General features: G+C 48.6%; 1 protein-coding gene across 1 annotated transcript in view; it reads left to right on the forward strand.

Annotated features, from left to right (window-relative positions):
- Nucleotides 1-23,655, forward strand: part of LOC113407719 (disintegrin and metalloproteinase domain-containing protein 20-like) — a gene marked incomplete at its 3' end in the record, with an annotated part of 214,612 nt that overhangs the window by 24,525 nt on the left and 166,432 nt on the right. Inside the window, 1 exon segment of the mRNA XM_026657440.1 lies at nucleotides 4,794-4,865. Coding sequence (XP_026513225.1) covers nucleotides 4,794-4,865 — 72 coding nt within the window.

Raw genomic sequence — 23,655 nt, forward strand, 5'->3', positions numbered from 1 at the left:
ACCTATTTGTAGGACCACTCTTGTATCTGAAACTAAAAATATAAAATATAACTCTGAGGGCCTATTGTGATTATGTAAAGTGTGGGCCATTAATGGTGGTTTGGAATATTGATGACTCCCATTAACTAGGACCATTGTCTGCAAATGGCTGTGCTTTACCTGCAAGTCTTCCTGTATAGGTGTGTGCTGGCAAGTGGGTAATGAAGTCTTGCAGTGACACGTGATCATGTCACCTGAACTGGAATCCATCTTTAACCTGGTGCTTTTCCAGTGGGGGGGAGGGGGAGTGGAAACCCAGAGGGACAAAGGGTTCCCACCTTATGCAAAATCCCCTAGCTTCCACCTGAGCTGGAACAAGAGCTGTACCAGGGGAAAGAATTGTGCCCAGGCCTGGAAGGTGTCCAGTCTGAGGAAAAAACTTACTGAAGCATCTCTGAGGGTGAGATTATCTGTATTCAGTTTAATCAGACATACATGTGTGCATTTTATTTTATTTTGCTTGGTGACTTACTTTGTTCTGTCTGTTACTACTTGGAACCACTTAAATCCTACTTTCTGTATTTAATAAAATCACTTTTTACTTATTAATTAACTCAGAGTATGTATTAATACCCGGGGGAGCAAACAACTGTGCATATCTCTCTATTAGTGTTATAGAGGGCAAACAATTTATGAGTTTACCCTGCATAAGCTTTATACAGGGGTAAAACGGATTTATTTGGGTGTAGGCCCCATTGGGAGTTGGGCATCTGAGTGCTAAAGACAAGCACACTTCTGTAAGCTGCTTTCAGGTAAACCTGCCGCTTTGGGGCAAGTAATTCAGACCCTGGGTCTGTGTTGGAGCCAGACGGGAGTGTCTGGCTCAGCAAGACAGGGTGCTGGAGTCCTGAGCTGGCAGGGAACACAGGGATAGAAGTAGTCTTGGCATATCAGGGGGCAACTCCCAGGGGGGTTTCTGTGATCCAACCCGTCCCACAGCCATACTAGATTGTTTAGATACCAATCCCAAGTTGTTTCACTGGAGGTTTCTCAAAGAGAGATACCTGGCCCCGTGTGGTGGTCAAAAGGACCAGTGTTGGCACTGGTTATACCCAGAAAAACAGACCAGAGTGAAGGTGGTGGAAATTATTGTGTTAGGATAGTTCATCCATATTCTCCCAGTCGTGATGAAGGAATGGGTGAAGTGCTATCCGCCATCGACCCTCGCAGAGGCCATGACCCTAATGGAGAACTACAAGTGTGCTGAGAGATCAGCCTTACTGACAGTGAGGGGAGTGCCCCTGGAAGCAAGATTCTGATCCCTAGCAGGGGCCTGTTCAAAGGGAAGGTTGAGAACAGCTAAACTGGTCATCATCCTAGGAGATGGCCCTGACTGCAGGGAGAGACCTAACTGCAGAGGTGGAATGGAGAGGAGGCTTGTGCTTCCAAAGAGGGGGATATGCCCTATCAGGAAGACCCACAGCACCAGAGGTGGGCCAGCCAATAGCAACCCCAAAGGGGAAGTGCTTCGAGTGTGGATGGCAGGGACAGTTCAGGTGGGAGTGTCCCTTTGTGAACTGCAGTTATGGGGAGGCATGGTCATCAGGCACCTGAAAGAGGACCCAACTAGGATGTTGCTACCAGTATGGGTCAATGGCACCAAAATAATGGGCCTGGTGGACTTCAGATGTAGCCAGACCATCATGTGGACTAGCTTGCTGGAGTCCCCTGACATGGTGGGGGCACCCTATTGACATCCACTGTACCCATAGCGATGTGCTGCCCTACCCCATCACAAAAGTACAAGTAGAAGTCGAGGGCCATATTGAGACTCACAGAGTCGGCTTAGTGACCGCCCTGATCTACCCGGTAATATTGGGACAAGACTGGAGATGGTTTGGAGAACTACAGCAGCTGTGGAAAAAAGAACCTCCCTCCCCAACACAGGCTGAACGAAACCTAAAAATGAGAGGGCTTATGTGACAGGACAAAGCAGAGGTTATGGTTGGGGACCCTGAGGCCAGTCAGGAATGCTGATCAGCAAGCCACCACACCCAGCCTTCACACAGCTTTAGGACCTAAAAAGGAACTTCCCACTGGGACTTCAGTCCTTTTCTGCATCAAGGATTGTGGGTTACAGCAAGCAACTGCAGGTAGTTTTGGTTTTCCACTGGAAAAACAAAGAATCAGTGCTCTAAAGAAACCCATTAGTAAAGGGAAACGATTATATTTTTATAGTAGCACTTACCCAGCACTGTCAGTTAGCTTCATGCAATTCTTCTCAAATTCAGTGTTGGTGCCAAGAAAATAGTATTCTGGAGAATGATAGAATCATATGACATGATGGGACCTCGAGAGGTCATCTAGTCCAGTCCCCTGAACTCATGGCAGGACTAAATAGTATTTAGACCATCCCTGACAGGTGTTTGTCAAACCTGCTCTTAAAAATCTCCAGTGATGGAGATTCCTCATCCTCCCTAGGTTAACCTGTGTTTAATCACCCTAAAAGTTAGGAAGATTTTCCTAATGTCCAACGTAAACCACCTTTGCTGCAATTTAAGCCCATTGCTTCTTGTCCTATCATCAGAGGTTAAGGAGAACAATTTTTCTCCCTTCTCCTTGTAATAACCTTTTATGTACTTGAAAACTGTTGTTATGTTCTGTGAGAGACCCAGACCAATTGGAAACAGCAGAGTAGCAGAAGGGAGATATACTGGCCACTGGATACGTAGTTTTCTATTCCCTGAGTGACCAGAGCAGGGGCTGCTCCAGGCTAATAGACCACCTGACTCCTATTAACCTGCTAAGAGTCAGGTGAGGCAGTTAAGCACCTGACTCTAATTAAGGCCCCTCTGATGCTATAAAAGGGCTCACTCCAGTCAAGCCAGGGGGAGCCAGAGGAGAGGAAGTGTGTGTGAGGAACTGGGAGCAAGAGGTGTGAAAGAAGTTGAGAGTGAGTAGGCGTACTGCTGGAGGACTGAGAAGTACAAGCGTTATCAGACATCAGGAGGAAGGTCCGGTGGTGAGGACAAAGAAGGTGTTGGGAGGAGGCCATGGGGAAGTAGCCCAGGGAGTTGTAGGTGTCGTGCAACTGTACCAGGAGGCACTCTAAACAGCTGCAGTCCACAGGGTCCTGGGCTGGAACCCGGAGTCGAGGGCGGGCCCGGGTTCCCCCCATACCTCCCAACTCCTGATCAAACACAGGAGGAATTGACTGGACTACAGCTTCTACCTGAGGGGAAGGTCTCTGGATTGTTTCCTGGCCCACAGGGTGAATCTGTGAAGCGAGCAAATCCGCCAATAAGCGCAGGACCCACAAAGGTAGAGGAGGAACTTTGTCACAGTTCCCTTTCAGTCTTCTCTTCTCCAGACTAAACAAATCCAGTTTTTTCATTCTTCCCTCATAAGTCATGTTTTCTAGACCTTTAGTTCTTTTTGTTTCTCTTCTCTGGACGTTCTCAGACTTCTTCACATCTCTCCTGAAGTGTGGGACACAGAAATGGACATTATACTCCAGTTAAGGCCTAATCAGTGCAGAATAGAGCAGAAGAATTACTTCTCATGTCTTGCTTACAACACTCCTGCTAATACGTCCCAGAATGATTTCTTTTTTTGCAACAGTGTTACACTGTTCACTCATATTTAGCTTGTGATCTACTATGACCCCAGGTCCCTTTCTGCAGTACTCCTTCCTTGGCAGTCACTTCCCATTTTGTGTGTGTGCAACTAATTGTTCCTTCCTCAATGGAGTACTTTGCATTTGTCCTTATTGAAAATTTCATCCTATTTCCTTCAGACCATTTCTCCAGTTGATCCCGATCATTTTGAATTTTAATCCTATCCTCCACAGCACTTGCAACCCCTCCAATCTTGGTATCGTCCGCAAACTTTATAAGAGTTGTCTTCATGCCATTATCTAAACCATTGATGAAGATATTGAACAGAACCGGACACAGAACTGATCCCTGCAGCTTATGCCCAAATAAATCTGTTAGTCTTTAAGGTGCCACCGGACTCCCTGTTGACTCTATTATCTAGTCTTTTTATAACTAACTTTTACAAAACACAGAGCTCATAGTAGATCATAAGCTAGTAGATCACCTCTCCTAACTTCAATAAACTACTTATCAACAAACATTTCTAACAATCTTAGTCATAATAAACTTCTATATCAAAAGCACCCAAATTCAAGGTTTCCATCCACTTATTTTCTTTCAGTATCAATTTGTTAACTCTCTTCTCACTTCCTCCCATTCTGATGAGCAAAAACTGAAACCTACAGCTAATTTTGACCTTGCTTTCAGAAGCCCTGCTTATTTCAATTAACCCTTAACTATGTAGTGTTCTATTTTACTAACTCATAGTGGCTGAATGCATTCAATATGGTTGCAGTCAGTTTGATCAAAATCTGGGGGGCACACACCCCTCAAATCCAGAGCAACAGCAAGACCCCAATCGATGTGCCTTTCCAGCTTGACTGTGAACCACTAATAACTATTCTCTGGGAATGGTTTTCCAACTAGTTATGCACTTACCTTATAGTAGCTCCATCTAGGTTGGATTTCCCTAGTTTGTTTATGAGAAGGTTGTGTGAGACAGTATCAAAAGCCTTACTAAAATCAAGGTATACCATATCTACTGCTTCCCCCCATCCACAAGGCTTGTTACCCTGTCAAAGAATTATAATTCTGTAAGATTTTCCTGTTGTGTGGGTGACGTAATACAGGAGGGTATGATTCAGAAGTGTATTTCGCATGCAGTTAAACACATCAATTTATTTTACATAACCCTGCTTTACATGTCTTTTCTTCCAGAAAGATGAACTAGACACTTTGTACACGTCTACCAGATATTTAGAGTGTTATTTTGCTGCAGACAAAGCAAAGGTAAGTATTTTTTTTCTAACTTTAAATTATTTTATTAGTTATCCTTCTGCACTTAAGTCACCCATTAAAAGTATATATGCAACATTGACGTTTAAGCATTTAAGCATTAGGATGTGAATCATTCTGCTTAGTCATTGGCTAGAAATATAAATATACCCTTCAGTTGATGAAAGTTGGATATTTTAAAATCAGCAGGTCCAGATAACTTGCATCGAACAATTTTAAGAGAGCTGGCTGAGTAACCTGCTAAACCACTCATGTTGATTTTCAATAAGTCTTAGAAAACTGGGGACGTTCCAGAAGACTGGAAGAAAGCTAATGTTGTGCCAATATTTAAAAAGGGTAAATTTGATGACCCAGTTAATTATAGGCCTGTCAGACCCCCATCGATCCCAGGCAAGATAATGGACTTGCTGATACAGAAATTGATTAATAAAGAATTAGAGGAGGGTAATATAATTAATGACAATTAACATGGGTTATGGAAAATAGATCCTGTCATACTAACCTGATACCTTTTTTCATAAGATTACACGTTGGGTTTATAAAGTAATAGTGTTGATGTAACAGACTTCTTTAAGGCATTTGGCTTGTACTGCAGAACATTTTGATTAAAAAAATGGAATGATATAAACTTAAGATGGCATACATTAGATGGATTAAAACTGGCTAACTGGTTACTTCTTTGAGTAGTGTCCCTGTGGGTGCTCCACTTCAGATTCCGGTGCATCCCTGCATCATAGATTGGAGATTTTCAGTAGCAGTGCTCAGTCAGGGCATGCATGTGCAGTAGTCCTCACACAGTGCCGTTGGCATCTCATCTAGCGCTCATGTGACCCAACCCTTTCAGTTTCTTCTCAACCATCCTTGGCTGCAGACAGAGCTCAGTGGCAGTGCTGCCTCTTCACTTACTCTAGAAATAAATAAGTTAGTTTTAATTTAGTAAGTCTCTTTACTTAGGCCTGGTCTACACTAGGCTTTTATGTCGAATTTAGCGCCGTTATATCGAATTAACCCTGCACCCGTCCACACCAGGAAGCCATTTAGTTCGACATAGAGCTCTCTTTAAATCGATTTCTGTAATCCTCCCCAACGAGAGGAGTAGCGCTAAATTCGAAATGGCCATATCGAATTAGGCTAGGTGTGGATGGAAATCGACGCTAATAGCTCCGGGAGCTATCCCACAGTGCACCACTCTGTTGACGCTCTGGACAGCAGTCCGAGCTCGGATGCTCTGACCAGCCACACCCCGGGAAAATTTGAATTCCTTTTCCTGTCTGGGCAGTTTGAAGCGCAGTTTCTGTTTGGACACCGTGGCGAGCTCAGCAGCAGTGGCAGCAGTGGCAACGATGCAGAGCTCTCCAGCAGAGATGGCCGTGCAATCCAATAGAAAGAGGGTCCCAGCATGGACGGATCGGGAAGTCTTGGATCTCATCGCTGTGTGGGGAGATGAGTCCGTGCTTTCCGAGCTGCGCTCCAAAAGACGGAATGCAAAGACCTATGAGAAGATCTCTAAAGCCATGGCAGAGAGAGGCTACAGCCGGGATGCAACGCAGTGCCGCGTGAAAATCAAGGAGCTGAGACAAGGCTACCAGAAGACCAAAGAGGCAAACGGACGCTCTGGATCCCAGCCCCACACATCCCGTTTCTACGAGGCACTGCATTCCATCCTAGGTGCGGCCGCCACCACTACCCCACCCCTGACCGTGGACTCTGAGGATGGGATATTGTCCGCGGCCGGTTCCTCCGACATGTTAGCGGACGGGGAAGATGAAGAAGGAGATGAGGAGGACGAGGCAGTCGACAGCGCTGGCACCGCTGATTTCCCCGACAGCCAGGAGCTCTTCATCACCCTGACAGAGATCCCCTACCAACCGTCCCCCGCCGTTACCCCAGACACAGATTCAGGGGAAGGATCAAGCAGTAAGTGTTTTAAATATCTAAACATTTATTTACAACATAACTGGCATATTTAAAATATTAACAGTAGCTAAAGTGCTTTAAAACATGTAAACATTTATTTACAACAAAACAGGAAGATTTAAAATATTAACAGTGGGTAAAGTGCTTCAAAACATGTAAACAGGAAAGTCAAACAAAAGGGGAATCTGTGCAAAGTGTATCATGATTAGTCTGTCTTTGGGCGCCTCAATATGTAGTCCGAACCATTTTCAAAAAATTTCACAATGTCCGCTTCATGATTATAGTGCCCAAAACCCTGCAGTCATTTGTCCCTCCAAGGGCACCTAAGCCAAGAACTGGTCAATGTAACCGGGGATAGAGGCGAGATCCTCCAGGGAGAACTCCTCATACGCCTCCTGCAGGTGTTTTTCCAGCCTCATGAGCAGGTTCCTGAGCAGGGAGAGCTTATTAGGCCCCCCGTGGTAGGACACGTTTCCCTGCCACAACGCCAGCAGGTACTCCGGGATCATGGCCTTGCAGAGCATTGCAGCAAATGGCCCCGGTTTCTGCAGGCTGTCCCGGAGCATCTTCTCCTTCTGGCTCTCCGAGACCTTCAGGAGGGTGATGTCTGGCATGACTCCCTGCTGTGAATTAGGTAGGGGAAAGTTAGTATTGGGACTGCTTGCCCGTCCCTTTACAGAACTGCAACCGCCGGTTTACAGCCACGCGGTTTACAGCCGCGAGGGGGTGGGACAGGGCCAGAGTTCATGCTTGCAGGATTGCTGCCAGCAGAGACTCGCATTGCTTTCTATGTGAAAGGAGGCCAGTGCCACTCTTAAAGTTTTAAGCGGCCACAAGTCTACGGCTTACCATGTTTGCCAGCTAGACAAAGTCCGGTGTCCAGCCCTGCTCCTCAGCTCGCCACAGCAAGACCACAGGCACGGTAGGCGAGGGCCGAAAATTCGACCTTGTCCTCAGTGCGCGTGTGATAGGTGCTCTGCATGGTCTTGTTCACAGAGAAAGACTATGTTCTCTGTTCACAGATACATTGCTCTGTCTCAGGAATTCACTCCCTTTTTCCAATTCCCACAGCCACATCTGCCCAGAGGCTAGCGCACATTAGGAGGAGGAAGAAGAGGACACGGGAAGACATGTTTGCTGAACTAATGGGATGCTCCCGAGCACAGGCAGCCCAGCAGACACAGTGGAGGGAGAACTTGTCCCAAATGCACCGGGCAAACATTGAACGGGAGGAGAGGTGGCGACAGGAGGACAGGCAGGCTACTCAAACGCTGCTTGGACTAATGAGGGAGCAAACGGACACGCTCCGCCGCCTTGTGGATGTTCTGCAGGACCGGAGGCAGGAGGAGAGAGCCCCGCTGCAGTCTCTCTGTAACTGCCCTGCCCCGCCACCAAGTCCCATACCCCCCTCACCCAAAGTCCAAACACGGAGGGGTGGAAGGGGCCGTGAAAAATTTCACTCCACCCCTGCGGACTGCTCTACCACTAGAAGGCTCTCATTCCCCAAAATTTGAAAAGTCCTTTCCTACCCGCCTCACACAAGACCCCGTCCAAGTTTCACGCCCCCGTTCCATGTGCGGTTGTTAATAAAGAATACGTTTCTGTTCATTTCTGTTTCCATCCTCTTCTTTTGGAGGGGAGTCTGTCTGAAGGGGGGGGAAGGGGCTTGGTCATTGGACAGGACAGTCACCTTTAGCAGGGGGCAGGTGCAGCAGCAGGGCACATATACAGTGCAGTGACTAGTTATCCTGGTCAGTCTGGGAGGTGGTTTTCATGTTTTGTGTGGTGGGGGGGTGGTGTTGCTCTGTGACTTGGTGGCGGGGGAGGGCAGTTACAGATCTTATGCAGCGGTCCTTACCCTGCATCACAGAGCCGCGCAGCAGGGGATCTGTAACCCTCCTCCCCCTGCAAGACAGTCACATAGCCGACACATACACGCAGTCCCGGCCAGGAGGGCTTGCAGGCTCCGTTGAAACAACCAGTCCACCACCGCGGAGCCTGTCATTCCTGGAGTTTAGAAGCATCATTTGCATCACAACCCTAAACCCGCCCCCCGCCACAGTCTGCGTCCCAGGTTTAAAACATTCCCGCGAAAACAGTAATAAAGACAACGGTGTCCATTAACAAAACAGAACAGATTTTATTTTTTGGGAAGGGGGTGAAGGGGGTATGTAATTGGAGAGGATAGTCGACGGCAACTGGGTAAAGAAACGGGGGCAAGTTCTGCTTCTGTGTCCACAAACTTAAAAGTCACTGGGTACCCTGCTCAGCCTTGAAACTGGCTTTCAAAGCCTCCCGGATGCACAGCGCGTCCCGCTGGGCTCTTCTAATCGCCCGGCTGTCTGGCTGGGCGTAATCAGCAGCCAGGCTATTTGCCTCAACCTCCCACCCCGCCATAAAGGTCTCCCCCTTGCTCTCACACAGATTGTGGAGCACACAGCAAGCTGCAATAACGATGGGGATATTGGTTTCGCTGAGATCACAGCGAGTGAGTAAGCTTCTCCATCTCCCCTTGAGACGGCCAAAAGCACACTCCACCACCATTCTGCACTTGCTCAGCCGGTAGTTGAACAGTTCTTTTTCTGTGTCCAGGGCGCCAGTATAGGGCTTCATGAGCCAGGGCATTAGCGGGTAGGCTGGGTCCCCGAGGATCACTGTAGGCATCTCCACATCCCCAACAGTTATCTTGTGGTCCAGGAAGTAAATACCTTCCTGCAGCCGTCTAAACAGACCAGAGTTCCTGAACACGCGAGCGTCATGAACCTTGCCCGGCCATCCGACGTAGATGTTTGTAAACCGTCCCCGATGGTCCACCAGTGCTTGCAGCACCATTGAAAAGTAGCCCTTTCTATTGATGTACTGGCTGGCCTGGTGGCCCAGTCCCAGGATAGGGATGTGAGTCCCATCTATAGCCCCACCGCAGTTTGGGAATCCCATCGCAGCGAAGCCATCTATGATGGCCTGCGCGTTTCCCAGGGTCACTACCTTTGACAGCAGTACCTTGACGATTGCCTTGGCTACTTGCATGACAACAACCCCCACGGTAGATTTGCCCACGCCAAAGTGGTTCGCGACTGACCGGTAGCTGTCCGGCGTTGCAAGCTTCCAGAGGGCTATGGCCACTCGCTTCTGGACAGTCAGGGCTGCTCGCATGCGGGTGTCCTTGCGCTTCAGGGCAGGGGACAGCAAGTCACAAAGTTCCAGGAAAGTCCCCTTCCGCATGCGAAAGTTTCGCAGCCACTGGGATTCATCCCAGACCTGAAGCACTATGCGGTCCCACCAGTCCGTGCTTGTTTCCCGGGCCCAGAATCGCCGTTCAACAAAATCCACATGCCCCATTGCCACCGTGATGTCCTGGGCGCTGGGGCTCGTGGTTTCTGACAGCTCTGTGCTACTCTCCGACTTCAGGCCCTCACGGCAGTGCCGTAGCCTCCTCGTCTGATTTCTCTGCATCTGCCTCAGGGAAAGGTGTATGATAAGGTGCGAGGTGTTGAGAACGGCCACAACTGCAGCGATGGTCGCAGCGGGATCCATGATCGCAGTGCTGTGGCGTCCGCGCTGTCACTGATCAAAAAGTGCGTGAACTGATTTCCCGCCGGCGCTTTCAGGGAGGGAGGCAGGGCGGTAGTGACTGACGGATGACGACAGTTACCCAAAAGCACCCTCGCCACATTTTTTTACCCAGAAGGCATTGGGGGCTCGACCCAGAATTCCAATGGGCAGCAGGGACTGCGGGAACTGTGGGATAGCTGCCCACAGTGCACTGCTTCCAATGTCGACGCTTTCCCTGGTAGTGTGGACTGACAAAGTCGAATTACTGTCCTTAGTGTAGACACACACGTTCGACTTTCTAATATCGATTGCACATATTCGATTTAACTAAAATCGAACTACTCTCGTAGTGTAGACATACCCTTAGTTAGCTTAGTTAGATACTTTTCTCCAAAAATAAAAAACTCCTAAACCCCATTTTTATTGTTCTTTCCCCCTTCCCCACTGGGGAACTTTTAACAGTCATGATTCCAGATTCTCCATGTTTTAAACAATGTGACTCTTGCTGTGAGGCTATGCCAGTCTCCGATGGCCACTCTATGTGTGTCCAATGTTTTGAGGAGACTCATATCCCTCAAAAATGTGCCCACTGCAGTAACCTGAAAGCCATGGCACAGTGCGACAGAGACCTTCACTTCAAAATGATCCTAATGGAAAAGTTCCTCAGCCTACTGATACAGGACCAAAACCAATGTCAGCAGATAGCTCCCTGGGCAAAACCTCTGCTAAAGAAAGTGCTCAGTCTTCCAAAGTTTCTAGGAAGCAAGCCGTGATCTCCCCTCACAGGGACACTTAGAAGATGAGGTCCCCAGTGAGGTAGCTGTCCTCATTGCCAAGCTCGACTAGATTTATTATATTTTAGGCTCTGGGCACCTCCGGCACCATCCCTCTGCGGACTTCTCATAGACTCATAGACTCATAGACTTTAAGGTCAGAAGGGACCATTATGGTCATCTAGTCTGACCTCCAGGCCACAAAAGCTGACCCACCCAATTTCCCTTATCTCAGCTGTTGAAGTCTCCAGTTCGTGATTTAAAGACTTCAAGTCGCAGAGAATCCTCCAGCTTGAGACTCCTGCCCTATGCTGCGGAGGAAGACAAAAAACCTCCAGGGCCTCTGCCAATCTACCCTGGAGGAAAATTCCTTCCCAACCCCAAATATGGCGATCAGTAGAACCCCGAGCATACAGGCAAGATTCTCCAGCCGGACCCCACTTCTGCTGAGGCCAACCATACCAACAAATTGTCGAGGCACAGACAGTGCATGACACTAGACCGGGATATCATACAGGAGGATCTGGATGACCTTGTAAACTGGAGTAATAGAAATAGGATGAAATTTAATAGTGAAAAGTGCAAGGTCATGCATTTAGGGATTAATAAAAAATTTTGTTATAAGCTGGGGACTCATCAGTTGGAAGTAACAGAGGAGAAGGACCTCGGAGTATTGGTTGATCACAGGATGACTATGAGCTGCCAATGTGATATGGCCGTGAAAAAAGCTAATGCGGTCTTGGGATGCATCAGGTGAGGTATTTCCAGTAGAGATAAGGAGGTGTTAGTAGCGTTATACAAGGCACTGGTGAGACCTCATCTGGAATACTGTGTGCAGTTCTGGTCTCCCATGTTTAAGAAGGATGAATTCAAACTGTAACAGGTATAGAGAAGGGCTATCAGGATGATCCGAGGAATGGAAAACCTGTCTTATGAAAGGAGTCTCAAAGAACTTGACTTGTTTAGCCTAACCAAAAGAAGGCTGAGGGGAGATATGATTGTTCTCTATAAATTTATCAGAGGGATAAATACCAGGGAGGGAGAGGAATTATTTAAGCTCAGTACCAATGTGGACACAAGAACAAATGAATATAAAGTGGCCATCAGGAAGTTTAGACTTGAAATTAGACGAAGGTTTCTAACCATCAGAGGAGCGAAGTTCTGGAACAGCCTTCCAAAGGAAGCAGTGGGGGCAAAAGACATATCTGGCTTCAATACTAAGCTTGATTTGTTTATGGAGGGAATGGTATGATGGGATAGCCTAATTTTGGCAATTAATTGATCTTTGACTATTAGCAGTAAATATGCCCAATAGCCTATGATGGGATGTTAGATGGGGTGGGATCTGAGTTACTACAGACAATCCTTTCCTGGGTGTCTGGCTGGTGAGTCTTGCCCACATGCTCAGGGTTTAGCTGATCGCCATATTTGGGGTCAGGAAGGAATTTTCTTCCAGGCAGATTGGCAGAGGCCCTGGGGCGGTTTCGCCTTCCTCTGCAGCGTGGGGTATGAGTAACTTGCTGGAGGATTCTCTGCACCTTGAAATCTTTAAACCATGATTTGAGGACTTCAATAGCTCAGACATAGATTAGGAGTTTATTACAGGAGTGGGTGGGTGAGATTCTGTGGCCTGCATTGTGCAGGAGATCAGACTAGACGATCATAATGGTCCCTTCTAACCTTAAAGTCTATGAATCAATGCCGCCGCCACCGGCACCGACGCAGCCATCGGTACTGACCAACAGACCAAGAACGGCACCAACTGTTCCGACCAAGACCATGCACAAAACGGTAACACTACCAATCAAATCTACAACAATGGCAACATCAGCACCAAAACAAACGGATTCACAACAGTTTCTGCAACACAGAGACACTGAAGTGAGGGGCAGTGACTGTGAGATGGTCAAGTTCAGAATCCTGACAAAAGGAAGAAAGGAGAGTAGCAGAATACGGACCCTGGACTTCAGAAAAGCAGACTTTGACTCCCTCAGGGAACTGATGGGCAGGATCGTCTGGGAGAATAACATGAGGGGGAAAGGAGTCCAGGAGAGCTGGCAGTATTTTAAAGAATCCTTATTGTAGCTGCAGGAACAAACCATCCCAATGTGTAGAAAGAATAGTAAATATGTCAGGCAACCACCTTGGCTTAACAGTAAAATCCTTGCTGATCTTGAACACAAAAAAGAAGCTCACAAGAAGTGGAAGCTTGGACAAATGACCAGGCAGGAGTATAAAAATATTGCTTAGGCATGCAGGAGTGAAATCAGGAAGGCCAAATCACAATTGGAGTTGCAGCTAGCAAGGGATGTTAAGAGTAAGGAGAAGGGTTTCTACAGGTATGTTAGCAACAAGAAGAAGGTCAGGAAAAGTGTGGGCCCCTTAGTGAATGGGGGAGGCAAACTAGTGACAGAGGATGTGGAAAAAGCTAATATACACAATGTGTTTTTTGCCTCTGTCTTCACGAACAAGGTCAGCACCCAGACTACTGCACTGGGCAGCACAGTATGGGGAGAAGGTGACCAGCCATCTGTGGAGAAAGAAGTGGTTCAGGATTATTTAGAAAAACTGGACGAGCACAAGTCCATGGGGCCCGATGTGCTGCATCCGAGGGTGCTAAAGGAGTTGACGGATGTGATTGCAGAGCCATTGGACATTGTCTTTGAGAACTCCTGGCGATCAGGGGAGGTCCCAGATGACTGGGAAAAGGCTAATGTAGTGCCCTCTTTAAAAAAAGGGAAGAAGGAGGATCTGGGGAACTACAGGCCAGTCCGCCTCACCTCAGTCCCTGGAAAAATCATGGAGCAGGTCCTCAAGGAATCAATTTTGAAGCACTTTGAGGAGAGGAAAGTGATCCGGAACAGTCAGCATGGATTCACCAAGGGCAAGTCATGCCTGACCAACCTAATTGACTTCTATGATGAGATAACTGGCTCTGTGAATGAGCGGAAATCAGTGGACGTGTTATTCCTTGACTTTAGCAAAGCTTTTGATACAGTCTCCCACAAGTATTCTTGCCAGCAAGTTAAAGAAATATGGGCTGGATGAATGGACTATAAAATGGATAGAAAGCTAGCTAGATTATCAGGCTCAGCGGGTAGTGATCAATGGCTCCATGTCTAGTTGGCAGCTGGTATCAAGCAGAGTGCTCCAAGGGTTGGTCCTGGGGCAGGTTTTGTTCAATATCTTCACTAATGATCTGGAGGATGGCGTGGATTGCACTCTCGGGAAGTTTGCAGATGACACTAAACTGGGAGGAGTGGTAGATATGCTGGAGGGTAAGAATAGGATACAGAGAGACCTAGACAAATTAGAGGACTGGGTCAAAAGAAATCTGATGAAGTTCAACAAGGACAAGTGTAAAGTCCTGTACTTAGGACAGAAGAATCCCATGCACTGCTACAGACTAGGGACCGAGTGGCAATGCAGCAGTTCTGCAGAAAAAGACCTAGGGGTTAGAGTGGACGAGAAGCTGGATATGAGTCAACAGTGTGCCCTTGTTGCCAAGAAGGTTAATGGCATTTTGGGCTATATAAATAGGAGCATTGCCAGCAGATTGAGGGACGTGATCATTCCCCTCTATTCTGCATTGGTGAGGCCTCATCTGGAGTACTGTGTCCAGTTTTGGGCCCCACACTATAAGAAGGATGTAGAAAAATTGGAAAGAGTCCATTGGAGGGCAAGAAAAATGATTAGGGGGCTGGAGCACATGACTTATGAGGAGAGGCTGAGGGAACTGGGATTATTTAGTCTGCAGAAGAGAAGAATGAGGGGGGATTTGATAGCTGCTTTCAACTACCTGAAAGGGGGTTCCAAAGAGGATGGATCTAGACTGTTCTCAGTGGTACCAGATGACAGAACAAGAAGTAATGGTCTCAAGTTGCAGTGGGGGAGGTGTAGGTTGGATATTAGGAAAATCTATTTCACTAGGAGGGTGGTGAAGCACTGGAATGGGTTACCTGGGGAGGGGGGGTGGAATCTCCATCCTTAGAGGTTTTTAAGGCCTGGCTTGACAAAGCCCTGGCTGTGATGATTTAGTTGGGGATTGGTCCTGCTTTAAGCAGGGGCTTGGACTAGATGACCTCCTGAGGTCCCTTCCAACCCTGGTATTCTGTGATTCTAAGTCTTTTCGATGCCACAATCACCCCTGCTCAGCACTGATGGATCTCTGGGCTGAATGTCGGAGCAGATACCCATTTCACCTGCTCCCCCACCTATTTCCAGTGATGATTATGAGGATTTACATGGGAGCCACTTCTCTTCCCAACACTCCTCTCCCACAGAATGAAGATCTCCATGGGAAGCAATGAAAACTAAGACCTGTCAGAGTCATGAGATGCAGCAATGGTATGGATCTGTCCACCGATGCTCTTTCATATGCAGTGCCCCCCGGGATCCGTGGTGGCATATAGGGCTCACTACACCAGACCCCTTACTCCAACCAGGGACAGGAGCCAATCACTACCACCATCCTGAAGCAGGGAGACTTTGGAGGCACCGGAGGCTTGGCAAACTAGAGGGAAGAGGACACAGACAAAGACGGCATTTCACCGGCCCACAACTCATCCTCTTCCCCTGATGAAGCAGTAATTCCACTGCCTCCAACCATGATGGATGATCTGAATCAATTTCAAGAACTCTTTAAAAGTGTAGCCACCAGCCAACACATCCCACTAGTATAAGAAAGCCACCACAAGTTGCTGCAAATCCTGCACACATCCACATAATCCAAATAGCATTACCACATAATCCAAAATAGCATTACCCATAATCCAAAATAGCATTACCCATAAATGATGCAATAATGGAACCGGTGGAGAACATTTTGCAGACTCCAGCAACAATACTACCTACTAGTAAAAGAGCAGACAGAGAATACTTCATACCAGTTAAAGGGATGGACTTCCTCTTTTCTTATCCACAATCTAATTCCCTAGTTGTAGAAACCGCCAACCACTGTGGCAAACAACCCCAATACCGGTCCACTCCCCAGGACAAAGAAAACAAATGCTTAGACCTTTTCGGCCAAAAAGTGTACTTGTTGGCTACACTACAATTCTGGATTGTCAGTTATTCAGCCCTGCTAGCCAAATACAACTTCGACAAATACTGTAAACTTTCAGTGCTGCACAAGCAGGACATTGCATCATTGAAGCATTCCACCTCTATGAGAATGGTACCCACAACTCTTTCAGTTCCAGCTGCAACTAGGACAACCAGTAAGATGGCCTTGGTACTGGGAAGACAACATACCTCTGTTACAGTCTTGGTGCCCCACAAGGCCTCCTCATCAGTACAATCTACTTTGACCAAAGTGGACTTGCCAGAGTGGCATATTCCCTCAGTACCAGCAATGGAATGGGACCCAGCTCTTCAAACTCAGATTCAGGAGGGAACTACTCCTTTGCTAGTCGAAACAGGAGATTATCGGTACTGAGACAAGCATGATCACATGATCACATGTTAGATAAATGTCTATCAGGGATGGTCTAGACAGTATTTGGTCCTGCCATGCGGGCAGGGGACTGGACTCGATGACCTCTCGAGGTCCCTTCCAGTCCTAGAATCTATGAATCTATGAATCTATGAATCACCTTTCCCTGGTACCGCTTGACTCTCCTACACCTTCAGAGGTATTAAGGCTTCCCCTCTTGATGGGAAGGTCTTTTCCTCCAATTTTAATATTTTGATCAACGGTTCCCTGAAACTTCAGACAAGGGATTTCTATACTGACACTTTTGACAAGAGGAGGGAGTTGCATGAAAGAGCGGCCCATGTTCCCCTAACCTGGTTCAGGCACCAGTACATGCCACCCGACATGCATTGTGGGCCTCTCCAGTGGCCATACTGGGTTCGTTGGGCTGCATATCATCAGCAATTTTCCCATACCCCTAGTCTCTCTCATGGGGAATATGGGAGAGATGCATCCCTACTGCAGCTGCTCCTCCTTCATTACCTCAGGCACAAGAATCCTTTGAGGAGTAGGAGTCCAGAGCATATAAAGAGATTACTCTCCGCAAAAATATTTCTTTATCTTCTCCAGATGAAGCGGTTATGCCTTCCACATCAACTGTCGCTGATGACTTCAGACACTTCCAAGAGCTAATGAAGCACATTGTGGATTCTCTCCAGATCCCTTTGGAAGAAATCAGAGAGACACAACATAAGGTCCTGGACATTCTCCAATGGACTCCCTCTATCTGAGTTGCCCTGCCTATTAACAAAGGCCTGCCAAATCCATCTCATAGACCCCTGTGATGATCCACTGATGTGCAAATGGGCCAAAAAGAAATATTACATGCCAGCTAAAGATTCTGAATTTTTGTGCATCCATCCAAAACTGAACTCCCTGGTTGTGGAGGCAGTGAATGAATTTTGCAGACAACACCATGTGAAGGCCACGCCAACTAAGGACCAATACTGCCTAGATCTATTTGATAGAAAAAACTACTCAACCACAACTCTTTAATTGAGGATAATGAACTATCAAGCTCTCATGGCTACATATAATCACTACAATTATGCCATCTTTATTGAGCAGCTGCAGGCTGATCAGTGTGACCAGTTTCAAGATATTATTAATGATAGTCTACTTCTAGCTATAATTCCATCATTGGAACCAGAGGGATTCATCTTTGGCCATTGACATTCAGGATGCCTATTTTCATATTGCAATTCACCTATCTCAAAAACCGCATGAGTGTTTTCAAAGATTCTGGCAGTGGTTCTGGCAGTGTTCTTACAGAACAAAGAGCAATGGTCTCAAGTTACAGTGCGGGAGGTCTAGGTTGGATATTAGGAAAAACTATTTCACTGGGGGGGGGGTGAAGCACAGGAATGGGTTACCTACGGAAGTGGTGGAATCTCCATCCTTAACGGTTTTTAAGGCCCAGCTTGACAAAGCCCTGGCTAGGATGATTTAGTTGGTGTTGGTCCTGCTTTGAGCAGGGCGTTGGACTTGATGACCTCCTGTTGTCTCTTCCAACCTTAATCTTCTATGATTCTGTGATTCTATAATTCTATGGTTGCAGCTTGCTTTTGACATATGGGAATTATAGTTTTTTCATACCTCAACAACTGCCTACTCAAGGGCTGGTCTCACAGTAAGGTTTTTGAATACCATAAAGAGTGAGAGATTTCTGATCAGTGAGCTAGGATTTTCACTGAGCTAGGGTTGCAGCTCAACCTTGAAAAATCCATGTTGAGCCTGGTACAAAGAATAGAGTTCTTAGGAGCCGCCCTGGATGCTATATCAGCGAGGTCTTATCTTCCCTCCAACAGATTCTCGAACTAAGTGTCATCTGCAAATTTGTCTGCTCTCTATTCCTACATCCAGGTCATTAATAAAGATGTTAAACAATACCCGATCCAGAACAGATCCCTTGAGATCTCCCTCCAATCTGATATCATTTTATTAATACTTACTCTTTGTTTGTGTAAGAAGTTGTGTAACCACTTAATGGTAGTTTTGCCAAGCCAACATTTCTCTGTCCTACCTATCAGAATGTCATGTGGAACTGTATCAAAAGCCTTGCCTGAAGTCCAGATATATTATGTCCACTGCATTCCTCCTAACCACCAGACCAGTTACCCTGTCAAAGAAGGAAATCAAGGTGGTTTGGCATGATTTGTTCTTAGTAAATCCATGCTGGCTGCTAGTGACTACCCCTTCATCCTCCAGGTATTTTCAAATTGAATGTTTTAAACATAGCTCTAGTAGCTTCCCAGGTATTGAAGTCAGGGTGACTGGTCTATAGTTCCCCAGCTCCTCCTTATACCTTTTTTTTTAAGATGGAGACTAAGTTCTCTCTTCTCCAGTCTTCCAGGACCTCTCCTGTGATCCATACGTTTGCAAATATTATTGGCCTTTGCTTTGAGATTTCTTCAGGTAATTCCTTCAGAACCCTTGGGTGAATAGCATCAGGTCCCACTGAGTTGAATTAATTCAAATTAGTCAGAAAATCTCTGTTTTCTTTACTTATCCTGATCGGCATACCTTCCCCTTTATTGTCTATGATAACTTCTCTAGTCATCAGGTCACATGCTATTCTTCTCTTCAAGTGCTTGCTCATATCGATTCCAATTAGGTGTACGCGTGCCGCATGCATGATCGGCGGAAGATTTTTACCCTAGCAACTCTCGGTGGGTCGGCTGAGGCGCCCCCTGGAGTGGCACCCTTATGGCGCCGCATAAATGCCCCTGCCAACCCAGGGCCCCCTCAGTTCCTTCTTACCGCCCATGACAGTCATTGGAACTGTGGAGAGCGGCATAACTGACCTCCACATCCCTAGCTTATTAATTGTATTATAGTAGTTCTTTAGTGTAGTTTAGCAGTTTACAAGTTTATAATAGTTCTTAGTAAGTTTTGTATATATATAGTGTTTATAGTGTATATAAGTTGAGGAAACGGGGTTTATCCCCGTTCCTCCGCCCCGGTACCAGGGTTCATTCCTAAGTCTCCGGGTTTCAAGCCGTGCATGGCCTGCCTCAGGCCGATGCCCATTGGAGACCCCCACGACTCCTGTTTGAAGTGCCTGGGGGAAGCTCATCAATCAGATAAGTGCCGCATTTGCAAGGCTTTCAAGCCTCGAACAAAAAAGGAGCGGGACTTCCGTCTAAAACAGCTCCTGATGGAAGCGGCACTTAACCCAGTGCCCCCGGCACCGCGTGCTGCCCAGACACCATCGGTCTGAAGCGCGCCTCTGGTACCAGAACGACCCAGCACTGACAAGGTCCCTCGGCACCGGACATCTCTGGCATCGCCTCAGACACGGCACCGCTCGCTGTCCCCACTGCCCAAGAAGCATCACAAGCCACCTGCTGCTTATTCACAGTTCCAAGCTCCGCCTGAAACCTCAGTGGAGCAGCGCGCCATGCCGGACAACACCGCGAAGGTTCCGACTCTGGCACCATCAATTCCGGCGCCTCAAACGCCGTTGAGTCCGGTGCATATAAGCTCCCCGGCGTGCACCGTGGTTGAGCCGGGCCTGCCGTCCACTCCAGAGACCTTCTCTATTTCTCGCGACTTGATTGCGCTGACTGACACTGGACCATCTCAGCCTCCGGCACCGCCGGTGCGGACTGTCCCATCCATAGGGAAGCCCGCCTTCATGCAATCTCCATCGCACAGCAAGACAGCTCGGCACTGCTCCTGGTCCTGGTCCAGGTCACAGTCCCAGTCCCGCAGATGGTCCCGGTCTCGGCACCGCTCGCAGTCCCGGCACCGATTTCCATCATCTTGGCGCCGGTCGTACTCGCGGCGCAGCTCCACCCCCCGAAGGTCTCCCTCCCGGTATGATCGGTACCGATACAGCTCCCGGCACTGATCCCAGCACCGATCATCGCGAAGCCGATCACGGCACCGCCCACACCATCGGTCTTTGTCCAGATCCAGGTCGGCCTCCCGGCACAGTTATGACCGTTGGTCCCGATCCCGATCACATTACCGCTCGAGACCCCAGCACTCCGCAACTCCCAGGCACGCACCAGTAGACTGGGATTGTACGACGCAGCAAGTGCGGTCGGCACTGCCTTGGCCTTCGCGCCTGAATTCGACGTCGTCCCAGACGGCGAGTGGATATAACATCCATGGTCAGGATGGGGATGGCACTAGCCAGGGGCCAGATGAAGGACAGGATCCCGACCAAGGTCCCCCACAATGGTCCTTCTGGACCCCTTGGGCATACCACCAAGCCCAAGGGGGCCCCACAGGCGCTTCCCGCTCGGCTCATTCGGAGTCTAGGGTTCCAGATGCAACTGTTAGCCGTCCTCCCCCGATGCTATTGGAGGCAACCGCCCTACTGCCTGAACAGCCTGGTGTCCCTACGGACTTAGACCTAAGGCAACCGGACCCTCCCCAACCTGACCTTCCCTAGGACCCACTAGTCCAGGGTTTGTCCTCCTCATCCTCGCCTGACGAGGCCGTGGCAGGCAGTCCTCATCTGGCCCTCCACCTATAGATCTTCGTGCTCACCAGGACCTGCTGCGTAGGGTGGCACAGAACATGAACATGCAGGTGGAGGAGGTGGCGGAAGTTGAGGACCCTGTGGTGGACATTTTGTCGTCTGATGCCCCCACCCGGGTAGCTTTACCCTTCATTAGGACAATTCAGGCCAATGCCAGTACTATCTGGCAGTCCCCGGCGTCCATCCCTCCCACAGCCAGAGGGGTAGAAAGGAAATACATGGTGCCATCCAAAGATTATGAGTACTTGTATGTGCACATCCAACCCTGCTCCCTCGTTGTACAATCTGTAAACGAGAGGGAGAGGCATGGCCAACAAGTGCCCGCCCCTAAGTCCAAGGATGCCAGGCGCCTGGATCTGTTTGGGCGTAAGGTTTACTCTACTGGTGGGTTACAGCTCAGGGTGGCTAACCAGCAGGCCCTCCTGAGCCGTTATAATTTTAATACCTGGAACTCGATGGGGAAGTTCAAGGAGTTGATTCCCCAGGAGTCCAGGGACGAGTTTGGGGCCTTGCTCGAAGAGGGCAAGAAGGTGGCAAGGACATCCCTGCAGGCGTCTTTAGACGCAGCAGACTCGGCAACTAGAACTCTAGCCTCCAGAGTAGCTATGCGCCGCATTTCCTGGCTGCAAGTGTCAGGCCTTCCACCGGAACTGCAGCAGACTATACAGGACCTGCCTTTTGAGGGCCAAGGCCTCTTTTCGGACAAAACTGATCCCTGACTGCAAAGTCTGAAGGATAGCCGAGCCACCATGCGCTCACTGGGCATGCATATCCCGGTGACACAACACAGGCCCTTTTGGCCCCAGCTGTAGCACCCTTACCCTAACCCTCGACCACGGCAAGACTTCGCTAGAAGGTGTGGTCGTGGCAATAGGCGGCGACAACCTGGTCCACAACGAGGCCAGAATCAGGGCCCTCTCAGACCATCAGCGGGGCCCAGGCAAAACTTTTGAATCTGCGCTCGAGAACGGAGCACCAGTCTCCCCCCAGGATCCTTCCCTTCCTTTCTCCAACCGCCTCTCCTATTTCCTCCCTGCGTGGTCCCACATAACATCAGATCGCTGGGTCCTACGCACGGTGGAAACTGGATACCATCTTCAGTTTGTTTTGCCCCCCCTTCCCACCCTCCCTCCCCGTCCCTCTTCAGGGACCCTTCTCACGAGCAACTCCTTTTACAGGAGATTGGAGCACTCCTCTCTATTGGAGCGGTGGAGGAGGTGTCAAGGGACTTGAGGGGCAGGGGTTTTTATTCCCACTACTTCCTAATCCCCAAGGCAAAGAGAGGACTTCGACCCATCCTGGACCTGCGCAGACTCAACAAATTCATGGTAAAGTTGAAGTTCCGCATGGTTACCCTGGGAACCATTATCCCTTCCCTGGATCCTGGAGACTGGTTCGCCGCCCTCGACATGAAGGACTCATACTTCCACATAGCGATTTATTCACCACACAGGCAGTTCCTTCGTTTTGTGGTCGGACAACAGCATTTCCAATTTATGGTCCTCCCCTTTGGCCTGTCCACAGCGCCAAGGGTCTTCACGAAATGTATGGCTGTCGTGGCGGCCTGGCTCCGCAGACCTTAGATCCAAGTGTTTCCGTACCTCGACGACTGGCTCATTCGGGATCGGTCCAAGCTGCAGGTACGGTCTCACGTTCGGTTCGTCATGACCTGCATCAGGAAACTAGGCCTGCTGCTCAACGCCGAAAAGTCCACTTTGGAGCCAACCCAAAGAATAGACTTCATTGGGGCAGTACTGGACTCGAATCTCGCCAGGGCGTACCTACCACAGACCCGCTTCCAGTCCATGATGACCATTATCCACAGCCTCCAAAGCTTCCCGACCTCGACAGCACGCACGTGCCTCGGTCTTCTTGTTCACATGGCCTCATGCACCTTCGTGACCAAACATGCCAGACTACACCTCTGCCCGCTTCAGACCTGGCTTTCGTCAGTTTTCCGTCCAGGCCGAGACAGTTTAGACACAGTACTCATGGTACCAACGGAGGTCTTATCCTCCCTCGGTTGGTGGCTAAACCCCAACCTTGTTTGCGGAGGGATGCCATTCCATGCCCCACAACCTTCTCTAGTCCTGACTACAGACACGTCAGCTCTGGGCTGGGGCGCTCACCTCGCGGACCTTCGCACACAAGATCTTTGGTCCGCACAAGAAATAACCCTGCACATCAATGTCAGGGAACTGAGAGCAGTACTCCTGGCATGTCATGTATTCCGCGAGCATCTACAGGGCCGTTGTGTCACAATCCTCACAGACAACACAACGGCCGTTGTGTCACAATCCTCACAGACAACACAACGGCCATGTTTTACATCAACAAACAAGGCGGAGCGCGATCGTCCCTCCTCTGTCAGGAAGCCATACACCTCTGGGAATTTTGCATAGCCCACTCAATCGACCTGGTGGCGTTATTTCTCCCAGGAGTCCAGAACACCTTGGCAGATTGCCTCAGCAGCTCCTTCCTGGCTCACGAGTGGTCGATATGTCCGGACGTTATTCATTCCGCTTTCCGGAGGTGGGGATTTCCGCACTTAGACCTTTTCGCCTCTCGCGAGAATCG

This window comes from Terrapene carolina, unplaced genomic scaffold, assembly GCF_002925995.2.
Source record: "Terrapene carolina triunguis isolate 2854851 unplaced genomic scaffold, T_m_triunguis-2.0 Scaffold244, whole genome shotgun sequence".
NCBI lineage: Eukaryota > Metazoa > Chordata > Testudines > Emydidae > Terrapene > Terrapene triunguis.